Source organism: Callorhinchus milii, unplaced genomic scaffold (assembly GCF_018977255.1).
Source record: "Callorhinchus milii isolate IMCB2004 unplaced genomic scaffold, IMCB_Cmil_1.0 Scaffold1, whole genome shotgun sequence".
NCBI classification, from domain to species: Eukaryota; Metazoa; Chordata; class Chondrichthyes; order Chimaeriformes; family Callorhinchidae; genus Callorhinchus; species Callorhinchus milii.
This window is the reverse complement of record NW_024704742.1, coordinates 34,971,476-34,989,003: the sequence shown is the minus strand read 5'-3', so window position 1 is coordinate 34,989,003 and position 17,528 is coordinate 34,971,476. Positions and strand designations below refer to the sequence as shown.

General features: G+C 41.0%; 1 protein-coding gene across 1 annotated transcript in view; it reads right to left on the bottom strand.

Moving 5' to 3' along the window:
* The window catches only part of fras1 (Fraser extracellular matrix complex subunit 1), a 218,886-nt gene that overhangs the window by 94,025 nt on the left and 107,333 nt on the right, over nt 1–17,528 (bottom strand). The window contains 6 exon segments of the mRNA XM_042341116.1: nt 891–1,034; nt 1,335–1,475; nt 6,177–6,341; nt 9,220–9,360; nt 14,087–14,227; nt 14,938–15,081. Coding sequence (XP_042197050.1) covers nt 891–1,034; nt 1,335–1,475; nt 6,177–6,341; nt 9,220–9,360; nt 14,087–14,227; nt 14,938–15,081 — 876 coding nt within the window.

Genomic DNA, 17,528 nt, shown 5'->3' with positions numbered 1-17,528 from the left:
TGTGCTAAACCACACAGCACATATTAAAATATATAGTCAATTCACTTTACAGTATATTCTGTGAAGTGCTTTGAGACATCTCAAAGAAGTGATATATCAAATGCAAGGATTATTATTACCCAGTGAGCCATCAGGGTGTAGTTTCAAAATGTTACATTGCTATTGAACACAATTAATTCAAATCTAGATCAGACTAAAATGGCAATTTTAGAGCAGGTTCTGTTCACAATAAAATACAATTTTACACTTACATAGGGCCTTTCACATTGAGAGGTCCCAAAGTGTTTCCACCCACCCTTCCACCTCCCCTACCCTCCACCCCTCTTGATTCAAACCTCCAGCTCGGGTTAACTGTCCAGTGCCTTGGGAGGTCCAGTGTTGGGCCGACATGAAAGGTGCTATATAAATGTAATTATTACGGGGCAGGCTCGAGGGGCCGAATGGCCTACTCCTGCTCCAAATTCTTATTATTGTTGCTGTTACAGTCCTGACTTGGTACATCAGCTGTGGGTGGGAGCTGAGGGGAGATGGGGGTGGGGAGGGGAAAGATGACCAAAAGCATGGCCAAAGAGGTAGATCTGGAGACGGACCTTAAACGAGGTGAGGAGGGGAGTGAGTCAGAGGGACTCCAGAGTGGAGTTCTAGAGATTGATGGCAGATAGACTGAAAGCCCAATTGATGATGGTGGGGTGGGAGCAGGTGACATGAAGCAGGCCGGTATCCCCTGAGCAAAGCGAGGGAAAGTTCTCACTCCAAAGCTATGTGATCAACTGTAATATGAGAATGTTACGAAGAATTGACTAACATGTCTTCTAACAAGTTTAAATTCAGTTTCATGAAGGAGGAGTTGCTTCCAAATCTGTAGAACAGTGAGGAAGAGTTAAACTTACCTACACAGAACCCAACGAGGTTCAAGTACTGCCCGTCTTCGCAGCTGGTTCTGCAATATCTGTTCAGCAGAGCAACATGAGGGTGGCACGCTGTGCAGTCAGAGTCAGAGGGACCATCACATGCTCGGCAGGAGGGGTGGCACGCTAAGAAGGAAAAGAAGATTTCAGAGGTTTGAAGTCAAAGCACATTTTGATAAGAGTCATAAAATCCTACAGCCATTCGGCTCATCATGCCCGTGCCGGCTCTTTAAAAGAGCTATCCAATTAGTCCTACTCCCTCGCTCTTTCCCCATCGCCTTGAAAAAGACAACAAAAACAACAACAATTTGCATTTACATAGCGCCCGTCACACGGGGTAGCATCCCAAAATGCTGGAAGACACGTAAAGGGCAGGGCTGTCTATTAGTACTGAGCAGAGTTGTTTTGTAAAGGAATGACACATACGGTAACAGATGTTATCTTGACTGTAGAACCCTTCAGGGCACTGATGAAGGCATTTATTTTCATAGAGCACCTTAGGTGAGGAGCAGGCTGTGCAGTTTTCAGGGCTACTCCCTGTGCAGCTTGAGCAGGTGGAGTGGCAGCCTGGGTTGCAAAGTAAAGAGAAGGTATACACAAAATATATAATTAGCATTCCTCACTACACAGTATAGTGTTATATTCAGTAACAATTATATTGGCTTGCTTCATTGTACATATAAACAAAATGCAAAATACAATAGATGCTGGAAATTTGAAACAAAAACAGAAGTCGCTGGGAACACTCAGCAGGTCAGGCAGCATCTATGGAGAAAGGAAAGTGAGTCAACAGTTCGGGTTCATGGTTCTGACATTGACTACAATACAAATACAAAATCAATACATTTTACAGCATATGCTGTGCATCGCTTTGAGACGTTTCGACGATGTGATAAGGCACTATATTAAATGCAAGGATTATTATTTTGGAGATGTATTATGCCTGAGAGTGCAAATAACCACAGCTTTGTTAGAAATAAAACAAATATACAAATGAATCAAAATTACATGCTTATGTTACTTCGGTATCAACACCCACAATTGTCCTCAATAAAATCTAACAGGTATCTATCTTAATCCATCAGTCGCCAGCATGATGGATTTGATCATTCTCTAACCCTTCCATACAAAAAAACATGTTTTCTGCACGGTAATTTGATCCTTTTCAAATCTGACAGGAGTGGGAGAGAGAGAGACACTGGAATTATAAATGTATAAAAGAGAATAGCCTGAGGGAAATCAAAGTATCTGCTCAACCAAGCAATCACTACAGTATTTTGCTGCACCTTGCAATATCAGATGTGCTCACATAATTGGAAGGCATGAATGAATGCTTCACGCTATTACGACTGACACACACTTGCACAATCCTGTGAAACAATGGAACAGTAAAAGGCTGGAAATCCTTCCAGCAGTGCTGGTCATTAAGTAACCTATTAATGCACAGAAAGAACATTATTATTGTATTTTAAAGAATGAAAGTCTGAGGAGTACTTTCTGTGCAAAGTAACCCTCTCTCCTTTCTCATAAACAAAATGTAGGCATTAAGATGTATTATGCCTGAGGCTGCATAGCTTGAGCTTTCAGGGTTTTTTTTATGCTTCCATGGAAACTTTCTATCAGCTGTGCAATAACCAGGTAGTATGTTTTTAATCCAAGAATTGGAAGCCTATATATCAATCGCAGACCAGTCTAAAGCGATAGCTAATGTTAAAGTCAATTGAATTACTTCAGGATATACACAAACTATCCCAAGAACCTGAAAGATCAGAGCAATTCTGGATGGCCAGGTAGACCAATGTTTTGGTGCCAGACCTCATTTCCATCAATGTAGAAATGATTTAAAAATCAAGGCTATTAAAACCCAATACTACATATGTACCTGCATAAGTAATTTTTTTTTAGAGAGAGAGAGAGAGAGAGAGAGAGAAGTAATCTCTGAACAAGAACTCCCTCAGAGTTTCCTTTCCTGTTATGGTCCAGGAGTTGTGAATATGTACAAGAGGTCATCATGAAATGGTTCCCTTCCCCCTAGTACAAGAGATTTCCCTTGGACTAATTTGATTTCCCTCAGGCTATTCTCCCTGTTTTTTGCCCCCCACAAACACCTGCTATCCACAGGGTGAAATGTTGGGCAAGTTTCTTTACTCCACATGCCTCTGTTTACCTAGCAGCAAGTAGTAACCCGGTTGTTGGTCTATTGGCGGATCACTTTTCCGGTGGCAATAATCCCTTCAAAAAAAATTAAAAAATTTGTCACTTAATCTACGACTGTTTGTGGGACACTGCTGTGTGCAATTGCTGCCGCGTTTTGCCCACAAAATTTACAGTCATTTCACTTTACATTATATTCTGTGAAGCGCTATGAGACATCTCGAAGATGCGATAAGGCGTTATATCAAATGCAAGGATTATCATTGTTATTATTATTACAATAGCCACTTCCACTCCCTAAAGCCCCTAAAGTCCAAAGCTCTTGCATCAGATCACAAATCCAACTTTGTGGCTCAAATCCAACTTCAAAGCTTACCGCCAGATAAATCCACCTTCTGCTCCAGCATCAGAGCAAGAGAAGAGCGAAGACAACCCCAGGTTTCTCTTCTCCTCCCCCCACATTCCCTCCATTTTCATTCCCAAATACGAAGAGGTCATGGATTAACTGATGTCCAAAATTGACAAAATCTGCCCAGCTATCTTCATTTCCTCTATCCCCTTCCCCCTACCACTGCACCCCACACTTAACTCAGGTTCTTGGTGTTACTTTTGATCCTGAACTCTCCTTTGAAACTTTTAATTTGGGCACTGACCAGTCTGGGTTCCTCCATCTCAACCATATAGTCTGTCTCAATCACTACCTCATCACAAACACACCTCATCCACACTTTTGCCCTCGCCAGGCCTGATTTTTCCAATGCCCTGCTCGCTGGGCTCCATAATTCCACTGTCCACAAGCTCCAGACTAGAACTCTGCAGCCCGTATCATCTTCCACACTAGGTTCCACAAGTCCATAATCCTCATCCTTACCCAACTCCATTGGCTCCCTATCCCCCCGCAGATTAACTTCCAGATCTGCTCCTTACCTTCAGGTACCTCCAAGGTCTTGCCCATCGTACCTCTGCATTGTCCTGTTACCCAACTACCCTGGCCACACCCTCTGCTCCTGTAACTCTGCCCACTCCACTCCACCATTAGCATGCAAGCTTTCAGTCACATTGCCCCTACTTTCTCAAACTCTCCCTCTCGATACTCTTGCTCCCTCGCTGCCTTCAAAAACAGTCTGAAGCCTTATCGCTTTGACTCTTCGGTCAGTCATCTCCTTCCTTGGTCACCCACTCAGTCTTTGTGGAGCTCTTAAAAGACATATTCCCTATGTGAAAGGCGCTATGTAAGTGCAAACTGTTGTCATGTATTTGACGGGAGAAGTTTAAAAATAGCAAATGATCAGGGAAATAGTGAGATAAATCATCTGCACAAATTCAAGTAGCAAAACGAGTAAAACGATAGAGACATCAAACAAATAAAAGAGAAATACCAGTCACAAATTGCTTTTCAATAATCATTGACATCCGAACATCTTCTAGTTATTCAATAAACAATTCAGAAAAAGACATCTGCTGGGACTACTTCAATTGCATTTGATCTTTTGTTCCTTTTTTTGTGCCCTAGTGATGCTCTTTTTCATCCATCCATCATAAAGAGTTGAACTTTAAGGAAAGCATTTTGCGACAAAATTGGGTGTTATTTACCAGAATGGCTTTGTGGAATCTCATGTGCATCCCAGACAAGCTGGTTCTTGATTATGCACACATGTAACCCTGCAAACGTTCAAAGAAGCCAGCTAGCAACAGCTGCCATTGGAGTTTTCTTTCATTAATAATAAACAAAATATGAGATACAGATGCATAATGATAACACAATGATATACCCCGAGCTACAAATGAATCAAACATGTGCATGACTCAGAGCTTTTCATGATCGCAAGAACTAAGAGAATATATTTTTTTGAAAAAATAGCAAGAGGGTTATTTCAGAATATTAACAACAATAATATTGTTTGCAGGGCAATGATAAGCAGGGTTTCTGGGGCTGAGAAGTGACATGCCTTTCAAGAGAAGATCCAAAACAAGTTAATTCTCTGTGGCAAACTCGATAGTCTGGTCCTTGAGTAAAGCAGGTCTGCAGTATTCTCGGCCATTGTTGATCAATGACCAGCCAGATTAACTTAATAATAATAATCCTTACATTTGATAAAGCGCCTTATCACGTCTTTGAGACGTCCCTAAATGCTTCACAGAATATACTGTAAAGTGAACTGACTGTATATTTTGCAGGCAAAACTCAGCAGCCAATTGGCACAGCAGTGTCCCACAAACAGTCGTGGATTGAATGACCCATTTTTGTTTGAAGAAATTATTACCTCCAGAAATGCGATTCATCATTCGACTAACAATCAGGTTCCTACTTACTTCTAGGTAAACAGAGGCATGTGGAGTAAGGAAACTTGCCTAACTTTTCACCCTTCCAGGAATCAAACCTATGTCTCTTGCTTGTGAGATGAGTGCTCTAACCACTAAGCTACAGGATTCTACAGGACTTGGAAGAAGAGACCAGTTACTGGGGACAGGAATTTTTCACACTTAGGGTTTTGGCTTTGAGAGTTTTCTGATACTTAACAGATAAGATGGCCCTATGTAGACGAGCAGTGAGCAGCTTACCAGTGCTCTATAATGGTAGGCTGCACTGTTTCTGTTGGTTAAACTCTGAAGTCTTAGGTGTACTTCATTCAAATAAACTCCTACATAGGTTATTTATAAAGAAAATACTAGTGAGGATCATGGAGAAATCTGGTGATTTTTTTGAGAACTTCACCCCCCAAACGTTAGATGCAAAGAATGATAAGGTCTGGAAGAACAGTTGAGGAACAGCTATTCGTATTTCACTGAACAAGAAGCAATATATGCATCTGCTCCAGTCGAGTAAACCCAGATTCTAAAACAGAATACAACAATCCAATACTTCTCAGCTGTGTATAAATAAACAGGCACTTACTGGATTTCGCAATTTGAAGAAGTCACAAATGGACATAGAGATATGAGGACAATGGAGAACTTAAGCATTTTCCACATGATACTATACGTGAAAAATCATCCTTTGTAGTTGTAAAATATTATCTTATTCCAGGTGCCATAGCTTTGTTTTACCTGCAGTAAAATGTATAGATGACTCCTTCAATCCGAGTCAAATGAAACTAACCAAAATCCTTTTACCTGAGCACACTTTTCCTGTATTAACATAATAGTGGGGATCGCACTCAGCCATGCACGCTCCACGCCCTGTGCCCTGATGAACCTGGATGACTTGTTCTGGTTTGAGACACTCAGTACAGTCTGACGGTGTGGATCCGAAGCAGGAACGGCACAGTGGGCTGCAAGCTTAAGTGAGAACAAAGGTAACAATCAGAACCTGACTTTATAAGTTTGAACAAAAAATAAGATGAGATACTGGCACACCCATGAAAAACATTCTCTTCAAAGCAGTAAGGAATGGATATTACATCAATAATTCACTGCACAGCAAGTCCCCAGTCATGACTGCACGTCTGAGGAAGCAGAGTGGAGGCCAGTTTTGTCAAAGTGAATTTGAATTGAAAAAAATATTTGCTCAGTGTAATTATTGGGGCATCAAGAATCAAATGTCCAAATTGCTCAGCCACTCAGAGTACAATAGCGATGGTGTATTCAACTCAATATATATTTATACGTAGAATAGTGTTATCCTATGGACTTTTTTTTATTACAGCTATTGACACAGACAATCAATCTATCATTGTCACAATCTGTGCAGTACTATATCACTCAGAACAGGGAAATGAGGAGAGAGTCAGATGAAGACTTTTTGATTCATGCCTTATTAATGTTCTTCTAACTATAGCTGCAGAGCTCTATTAATACCTTCAAGTTATTCTAATAATGCAATAGGGAATATTCACAAACCCATAAAACTGGTATCCTCATAAAATCTGTTGCAGAAACATTGAAATACTGTCTTGATCTACCCGCTGCACCACAGTGTTTATGGTTTTGGCAGAAAGCAGCAATGCAGAATCAATCAATCACAGTCCTAGGAACTTGTGGTGCAGAATCAATGTCAGAGATAATACAAACCTCACACTTCTCATCTAGGCAAAGCCGCATCCCAGCAACACAACGTGGCTTAAAACGCAGCTTTTGTGAATGCAGCACTTTTGGCCCAAAATTTTGCACAACAATATATTTTAATCAGGAATCATAGCTTCAACTATCTGATACTATATTTGCAAAATCCGTAATACTCTTCCCTCACAAGCTGCAGATCATCCAAAACTCTCCAGCTCATGTCCTCTCCTGTACCAAGCTCCATGACCCAATCAGCCCCACCCAGCTTCACTGGCTACCCATCCCCCAGAAGATAGAGTTCAAAATCCTCGTCCTTGTCTTGAAAGCCTCCATGGCCTTGCTCCTTCCTACCTCTGTGACCAGCTAACACCATATTGACCTGTCCGCTCCCTCTGCTGAGCAGTCTCTGGCCTGATCCACGTCCCCCGCCCGATCCACCCCATCATTGACAGTCGGGCCTTCAGCCTCTTCCCTCCCACCCTTTGGAATTACGTCCTACAGTCCCTTTACCTCGCTCCCTCCCTTGCCTCCTTCAAGGCACATCTCAAGACCCTCCTTTTCACCCACGCCTTCGGTCACCCTCCTACCCCTGGAGAGTATTAGGCCACAGGTTGGTAAGAGTTTGGTGCCACCAGAGTGTACGTTGGGATATTGTTGGGAGTTTAACCAGCTATCTATGGGTCAGCTGAATGTCTGTCACATGCTGAAATTCATCACCATGCTTACACAACGGGGATTGCCCTCCACCCCTCCTGATCCCAATCCCCAGCTTGAGTCCAAATCCCTGACTGTTCAACACCTTGGGCCGTCTTCCCGACGTGAAAGGCTTTACAAATGTAATGTAATTTGTTGTTGTTATATCACATTCGTCTCCAGTCACTACACTACACAGTTAATGTGGAGTCCTGTAGCTCAGTGGTTAGAGCACTCGCCTTGCAACGAAACACCTGGGTTCAATTCCAGGCAGGGCGAAACCTTGGGCAAGTTTCCTTACTCCACACGCCTGATAATGATCCCTTCAAAAAAAAATAATAAATTGGTCATTTTCAATCCACGACTGTTTGTGGGACACTGCTATGCACAATTGGCTGCCGTGTTTCACCCACAAATATACAGTCAATTCACTTTACAGTATATTCTGTGTAGCACTTTGAGGCGTCTAGAAGATGTGAAAAGTGCTATATCAAATGCAAGAATTATTATTATTATTAAGCCTGAGGTGCGATCTGAGAGGTCCTCCCCACCTCAAAGCCACTATTTCAAATGCAAGGATTATTTATTTTTTATTTATCATTTATTAACCTAGAAAAGTTAATCATGTCATGAGTGAATGAATGACAAAGCCCTAATGGGTAGGGTAGTCCTAGCTTAACAAGCATTGGGAAAGCTTGCCAAATAGTGCTTTCAATGGCAAGCTATGCAGTTTTAGTTGGCTCGACTCCAGCCTTGGCTCTTGCCAATCTGTGTCTAATACTCTCCGGGCTTAGGTAAACCGGATGCATGCCTCCAGGGAGAGTACGGATTCCATTCCAACAATCTATCTCGGGAATATCCACGTGTAGGTGGGATGCATGGGACACTCAGTTTGGTTTGGATATTCTTAAGCACGGTGATGAATTTCTGCACGTGACAGACACCCGGCTGACCAAAAAACAGCTGGTTAAACTCCAACAATATCCCAACGTACACTCTGATGTCCCTAAACCCTTGCTCTTACCTACCCAGGACTAAGTAAACATGGTGTATCCCTCCCATTCTAGACACAGTCAAATCTCCATGTGTAAGTTGTATACATATGTGGATACTCTTTAAGCATGGCGATGACCAAAAAGTCTAATATACGCGCCACTTTCAGCAAGGACAAAGCATTCTGATTTACAATGTTTACAGCAATAACAACAATTTACATGTAAATGTGTAACAACAGGTAGTTTCCAGAACTATTCCAAGAGAAAACTACTTAATGGTTATGACAGTGGTAACCAATTAAAAGTTTGACAACATACACAGAATCTGTGCTGAATAATTAACACTGAAGCTAGTACACTGGAACAGTTCTCATGACTATTTCAGCTTCTCCTGTCAAAAAATATTATTGCATCACAGTAGACTTTTAAAATGAGTCAACACACGGTTGCCAGATGATGTGGCATACCTCGACATGCACCACTCTCAGGGTAAAATCCCTCAGGGCAAGCCGGGAGGCACTGTCCCTTGTGCAAGAAAAGATGGTTGGAACAGGAGGCACACTGGACAGGAGATGAACCAGTGCAGGCTGCACACGAAGTATGGCAGGCTGAAACAAGAGAAACAACAGCAGCTGTGAAATGGATATCATTATGCTGCAAACACCAGGAAACAATGGATAATAAATCAGTAAGCAATCATAATAATCCTTACATTTGGCATAGTGCCTTTCACGTCGGGATGCCATCTCAAAACGCTTCACAGGATATACTGTTAAGTAGAGCCAATATTTGCACGTGCGGCAGACAATTTGTGTACCTCCAATGTCCCACAAATAGACATGAAGGGAATGACCAGTTCTATTGCAAGATTATTGGCCAGGACAACGGGAGAAACTCTTTTTAGGTAATTTCACGATTGTTTGTGGGACACTGCTGTGTGCAGTTAGCTGCCATGTTTTGCCCATAATATACAAAGTTCAATCCATTTTACAATATACTCTGTGAAGGGCTTTGAGATGCCTCAATGACTTGATAAGGCTTTGAGACGCCTCAATGACTTGATAAATGCAAGGATTATTATTATTATTATAATCATCCGTCCGAGCAGGCAGCCAGGACCTCATGTTTAACATGTCAACTGAAGGACGGCACCTTCAACAACACACCCCTAACAGTGCATTGGCGTGTCTGTTTAGACTATATGAGTTCAGAGTTCTGACGTGGAGTTTGAACCCACAATCTTCTGACTCAGAGACGAGAGTGCTACCAACTGAGCAGGAATCCACTGAGATTTGCAACTCCAGGATATCAGGACTCCACAACTGACGAGTATGACCAAACTTGTCTTAACCATGTCACGATTGTGTTATTTGCAATTGAACATGACCATGCCTTTCACAACAGCATAAGGTGCTAGTATTTTTGCATTAAAAAACATCCTCAGTGCATTCTGTGTGCAAATTGACTGCCGGATTAGCTTACAAAATGCACAGTCATTACATTTTACAGTATATCCTGTGAAAACACTTTGTGACATCCTCTTGATATGAAAGGCATTTTAGCCAATTACGTCTTGCTCTTCGGGCTACAAGAGGCAAACAATACAAATACTCAATCACATCACTTCACAGTAAATCCAGTGAAGCACTTTGATATGTTATGATGATAGATTTTGTTCACTTTAATTAGAGAATGTAGGAGTTCACGATGACAAGATGTCTAATTTGCATCCAGCATTCATAATTGGGATTAAATAACTTTTGCAAATGATCTATCAATTGGATGAGACATTAAATTGATGCCCTGACTTTCTGTTCAGGTGGATGCTAAAGATTCCACAGCACTACTCAAAAGAGACATTTCTCCCAGTTCAAAAATCCCCCAGATAAAATTGGTCATTCACTTCATGGTTGTTTGGAGGACTTTGCTGTGCTCAAATTGATTGCAGAAATCCTTAGTGAAATCTCATAGTGCAGGACACCATAGAGGATGAAAAGGGTAGGAAAGAAAATAAGATAATTTGGGAAAAAGAGGTCAGGTGGTACAAAGCCTGGATTTTAAAACCAAGGAAACTGCAGGAGGATGGGAGCACTATGTTAGGTGGATGCTCTTCGGTCTTAAAATCTTGATTATAATAATAATAATTTGCCTTTGATATAGCACCTTATCAGGTCATTAAGACATCTCAAAGCGCTTCACAGAATATACTGTCAAGTGAATTGACTGTATATTTTGTGGACGAAACTCGGCAGCCAATTGGGCACAGCAGTGTCCCTCAAACAGTCGTGGATTGAATGTCCAAAAAAAAAAAAAATTCTCTAAGGGATTTTCACCCCCGAAAAGCAATCTGCTAGTTGACTAACAATTGGGTTCCTACTTACTACTGCGTAAACAAAAGCTTGTGAAGTAAGAAAACCTGCCTGCCGAAAGTTTTGTCCGGCCTGGGAATCGATCCTGGGTTCTCTCACTTGCGAGGCAAGTGCTCTAACCAATACACTACAGGACTCTTATCTTGAAAATGGTGCAATAAGTGAAAATGCATGAAGGAGAAACATTGAGGATAGTCCATTTGGAGCTTGGGTGAACAAGAGGATATTCAGGACTAATAAATATAGAAATATTGTTACATTAAATGATGATTTATTATAAAGCAGGAATGTGGTTGTAATGTCAGAGGTGAGAAAAGGAGCAGAAGACAAACAGCCAGTTGCCGAGTCAGTGGCCTGTGAGGAAACAGAAAGTCTGGAAGAATAGTATTAACATGGAAGATTAAAATAAGTATTTTGAAAAAAACAAAGGAGGTGCACATTGAGAAGTTACAAAGGATTATTTTAGGGAAAATAGAATAAGAAGGGAAAAAATGATTATATTTTGCTTTAACCCAATGAGGATTATTTTGGGGAAAATACTTCCATATTCATTACTCCTGAATTTCCTCTTGCTCACCCAAGCTTCAAATAGACCATCTTCAGCCTGTTAATGTTTTACTGCATTTGGTGAAAGTGGAGTTGTAGAAAGGTTTATTTCATTTATTTTTAATTTTAGGCCATGAGCTAGCATAATTTGTACTTATTTATTTATTTATTTATTAATAGTCATGAAGGGACAATCCATAATGCAAAATTGTTTTCAAGGTGATTAATATTTAATGGCCACATTGATCTCTTGAAGATTTTTTCACACCAGAGTATAAAGATTATTCTATTCTATTTTCTCCCCTTCCTGCAAAATACTCAGTCATCACACTTTACAGTGTATCCAGTGAAGCACTTTGAGTGCTATATCAAATGTAAAGTCTATTATTATCAACAATAATGATAATTATTAATCATTATTACTTTAACGATTTAATGGAGCATTAAAATAGCTTGAATCAATAATGAGTATATCTATGCAACAATTACACACAAACCCTTAAATTGTTCCTTTGGGGCACTCATTTTTTCCTCTTGTGCAAATAGTGAGAATCGCAGACAGACCCTAATCTCTCCTGCACACGGGATTAACTAAAACCAGTTGAGATTTTGTAAAAGCAATATCCCATTGGGGAAGAACTTTCAATGGAAAGCACTTCTTTCAGGACAACAACAAACATAATTGTTTAATGTGTGTTGACACTGAATCAATGAGGTTTCTCAAAAAGAACTGGATCAGTATCTGGCTTGGAGTGGTGTTGCAGGTTACAGGGATAGATGCAATAGTAACAATTTATATTCTATTAATGCCTTTATATTGGGAGGATGCCTCAAAGTCCTTCACAGAGTTGACCGGAACCTGAGTTGGTGGGGTTGAGGAAGACGAGCTTTGTTATCTGTAGGTAGGGAGGTGAAGGTAGGAAGGTTGGGGTTGAATAATGGTGATATGTAATAATAATAATATGTGATGGTGGAATACTGTGTTTTGCGGTGCTTAGAAGGATCACCTTCTCTCCCGCACTAGCTCAGGCTCCCAATCAGCTGTGTAAAGCACTTTGAGACATCCTCCTGATGTGAAAGGTAATATATCACTGCAAGAAATAAGGAATTGCAGGGCAAGGAAATAACACAGATTCCTCAAGTGATTGCTGTTGAGGAGCAACCCACAAGATTAATATATTAATATGGTATATTTATATGTAATATATTCATATATTTTGGCTTGTTTAAGGAATGGAAGTATATAAATAAATGGTAACGTGTTACTTCATTTTCTGATACCATAAATATGCAGAAGTGTGGGTGATTCATTAGGGCTCTAACACGCTCTGACCCACAGGCATGGGGGGAAAAGACCCATGAATGTGAGTCATACTCACCAGGGAATTTGTTCTGAGCGGGGAGAAGGGGGGGTGGGTACTGAACAAAGGTCAGCTGCCTCCCCACAATCTTGTGTTAATCCACTTCCCAGGGGCAGACACAGAGCCATACTCACAGACAGCCAACAACAGCTGCCCTTTCTTACCAGTCAGACATGGTGCAGGGTGTTCACAAAGCCCTGCTTTTTTTCTACAATTAATTTTTTTTTCTGTTGTAGATGAGTGGAGTCTAACAATGTCTGATACCAGTGACTTCCTCATCAAACCTGTCCACGTTACGGTCGCACGGAACATAACAACGGATCATTATCTGCCATGAGAATGATGGCAGTAGCACAGATCCCCCGAACATCTAAAAACCGTTAAACACTTATACTGAATACAATTAAGTACTTTTAAATGCTATTATCATCATTTTCACATGTTTTAGTTGTTGGTCAGTACACTATACAATAAAAAACATGGGGGTAACAGGACTTTGTGAATACACGGTACACAGGGAGTCAAAGAGGGGAGGGGAAGAGGAAGGATAAATATCTCAAATGGAAGAAAGAAGTTTGACTTCCAACTCAAGACCACCTGCCAAGCTGGAAATAGCAAACTGGATTCTCCACAAACAATCCTTTTACTTTGTCGCTCAGCACGACTGCAGCAGTGCAGAGGTACATGTAGGAAATCATTTGCAAGCCAATTAATTCTGGTTCCACCAGATCAAAACCACAGAAGGAATTATCATCCATCAACCGCAGTCACACGTAACGAAAGCCAGCGGACAGTGAAGGCTTCCCCTTTGAACATTTTTCACTCCTCAAATTAACAATGATATCAAATACTTTGCTGCACTATTTTTTCTGATGAGACTGTAAAGCACGCCTTATCCCTAATTAAACTGCATGAAATGCAAATACAATCTCTAACAGTAAGCAAAGATGCCCTTGCAGAGTACTTGACAAACTCCCCCCTGAGTAGCTTCAAATGATTTATATATTTCTGGCTGAATCACTGGCCCTGCCACTCACAGCACCATTGTAAGTTCCTACCTCTACACCACCTTGCCACATCCTTGTAATAGCCCTTGGGGCAATGTGAGGCACACTTCCCATTATGCATCACTCTCCCTGTGGGGCAGCTGAGACATTTTGCACTGTCGCTGTAGCAGGTCTGGCAGGACCGGTCACACTCTACACAAGAAGGAGAAAAAAAACACCAAGCAATGCTAAAGAGATTAAACTGTTCTCTAAGCAAAATATCACAAAACAATTAAAACACAAACCATTCAGATATGCAGTTAATAAGCTTAAGTTAACGCATGCCCTCTGCCTCAAGCATTTTTTCTGTTCAGATGAGGTATTTGCAGGTACTTCATTAAGATCTTAGGACAGTTTTTACATGCTCCTAAAGATCAACATGTACACAACACGTCTTTCTAATGAAAGATACTATCTGTCAAATGACCTGGTTCTATGATGTAATATCGTATGATTTTAGGCAATATCAGAGAAACATTTGGCGGTTTACATTAACTAGTCAGTGAATTTACACATGTGTGTTTATAATGGGATTTTCCTATTTGACTTCCCAAGGGTCAGATGAAGAGCTATACCATTACCACCAAGGTTGATATATTCACAGACAAGTGAAGATTAGTACATGCTCATTGATAAAGGATGGTAGACTTAACATGAACTGGATATGGAAACAGTGGCATGTGCAGAAAACATGAATCAACATCCTTAAATCTAGCACTTGCTACAATCACTTATAAGTTATAACTTAAAATGCTACCATTTAAAGTTCTACTGTTATTCTGCCAACACTGTGTTCTCTCCCCAAAGCATCTGAAGGCAAATGCAAATGGATTGCACCTAACTGTTTGGAGATTTAGGCTTACCGTAGCAGATGTTGTCCTTCATATAATATCCCTGACCACATTTGGCAACACAAGTCCTGCCCTTGACCAAATGTGATGGGTCTTTGCAGGTAATACAATCTGCTTCTGAAGGACCTTGACATGTCAAGCAAGACTCATGACAAGCTGAAAAAAAATGAAAGCAACCATCAAATCGATCCCTAATTCTTCAAAACGAGAGCCATGATGTTGTAACTGATGGTCTCTTTGCATTCCACAATTTACCATACGTTTTCCTTGTGCTCATTCACCTCCCCCGGCATATTACACACTACTAGTTTTGGGTTGCCATGTGAAGGTAAAAACAGTGCAGCTTAATTAACTCTTTGGTACCTCATCCTGATAGTCAGTGTTGCCAGGATATTCAACCACAGGGAGCATCGCAATGCAGTTCTGACCTGACGGCCACAGGCATGCACTTTACCATGTAGAGCATGGTGTCTGGACATGATATGCAGGAATTGTAGTTGCTTTCTCTCTCCCTAACCATTGAGGCCCATTGTACATCTCAACTGAGATCAGCTAAATCGCTGCACGTAAGTATTTTAGATGAGGAAGCATAGACCAGGATTGACACCCAATTCACAGCATTAAGCACTGAATGGAAAAAGCGTTATTTGTAACCCGGATTTAAAAATTGTGACTCCTGCAAGTTATCAGGTATGTGTTCCACTGACACAGCACCGATGAGATCTCTGTCTATAGGTGTGTCAGGGCAGAGATCCCACATGTCGATGTAAAGCATATCTGGTTACCTGCAGGAATTGCTATTTGAGAATACACCTTACGACTACCACATTTTCAACCCCCATGCTTCACTCGTGACTGTGCTAGTAATTCATAACTAGGGCAGCCCACTTGTGGGATATAATTAACAGCTCTTCACCAGGAATCTCCAGACTTACTCCCGTGTGACTTATTTTAACAACTGTGTGAGTCAATCCTCCATGGGAATCTTGGCAGTAAGGTTCCTAAACAGTGTTCACGTGTAAGTGGCGTACATGTGTAGAGCTCTCAGTCTCGTTTGGATACTTTTAAGCATGGTGTTGGGTTTCCCCATGTCTCAGATACCCGGCCGAACACAAAAAAGTACAGCATTTTATCTCACAGCGTGGCCATCAGACGCCTGAAAATCCTCATTTTCTTAAACTTCACGTCATTGCCTAAAATTTTAAGATTATGTAGAATTTTAAACTAAGTCTCAAATTCAGCCTTAATTTGGCATCCTAAAACAACAGTCCTAAGGTTAGGAACAGGTCAAATCGTTGCATTCATTATATTTCCAAAACCAACATCTTGATTCAAAATTTTACCTCTCAAAATACTCAGTGTAAGAGAATAGCTGTTTCAGTTTGCCTGATTAGAGCCAAGCTAAAACAGGAGTCAGGTTAAGGATTAGAACATATTCTTGTACAGTCTTTGTTCCCTGTCTGTATCAGATCTGACCACAATGTGAACCTATCTCTTGCCTGGTACGAAGCAGATCATTTCAGCAATGGCGAGGTATAAAAATTGAGCTGAGTGTTTCTGGCTTAGACTGACAAAAAAGTCAGGCTATTGAGAATCTGACTATTGACCTGGTACGTCTGCTGGAAAGTCCATGTGTGCAGATGTTAGCTGCGAAAAGACTGAGCTTTGGCTGAGATTGCAATAGGTTGCAAACACTTACTGTCCAGCCTCACATATAGAAGATTAGCTCCTTGGTGGTGTACTGCCAGCAAGAATCAGCAGCTTCAAACAAGGACAAGGAGAGGGCAGAAAGAAAAAAATCACCAAAACAAATGCAAAAACACTATTATATTCCAATTTGGGGGGCAGGGAGGGAGGGGGTGTGTGTGGGTGCACTCCTTTCACTATAGGGCGAGTCATTCCAGTGTGCTGGATCATTTAGGTTATACCATATGCAGATTAGATTTTGTCTTAAAAAAGGAACTAAAGCGATAAACAAGCATGTGTTCCTAGTAAATAAAAGCAGCAGAAAAATGGTAGTTATTTAAGATATTCTTGATTTTTCCCATATGTTTCATTTTCCACTACTGATGGTAAAAGGCAGGTTAGAATATTTAACTGATTGACCTGGCAGAGTTTCGGCCAATGTAGCCAACTCTGGCAGTCAGAAAGTGTCAATCTGCCAAGCAGCTCAGGCAAGCGAGATTGTAACACGAGAAAGGTCTTTGTGGCAGGACTCCCAGCTTCTGGACATCTGGAGTTACACAGCTGGAGTCATACTCTGCTGTGGGAGTACCATGGGGTGAACAGCACTCCTGACTATTGATAACACTGGAGCAAAACTTCACAATCTCCCACAAACCTTCATGAGCTCTGCGATAACATGTGTGCTCCAAAGCCACCTCTAATCAAAATGTGTGCACAATAAAGTGTGGGAACAAAGGGTGATTGTAACTTTATAAAATGTAGGAATTACTTGGGCAATCTCCAAAATGTAACCAATCTGCCATAACAGCTGAATGCTTTTGCTGCCATTTTGAAGTCTGCAAACAGTGAGAGAGCACTTTAGCATCAGGGTAAATATTGATTTACAGTAGTTTTATCATTTTCATTCATAGGTCCAA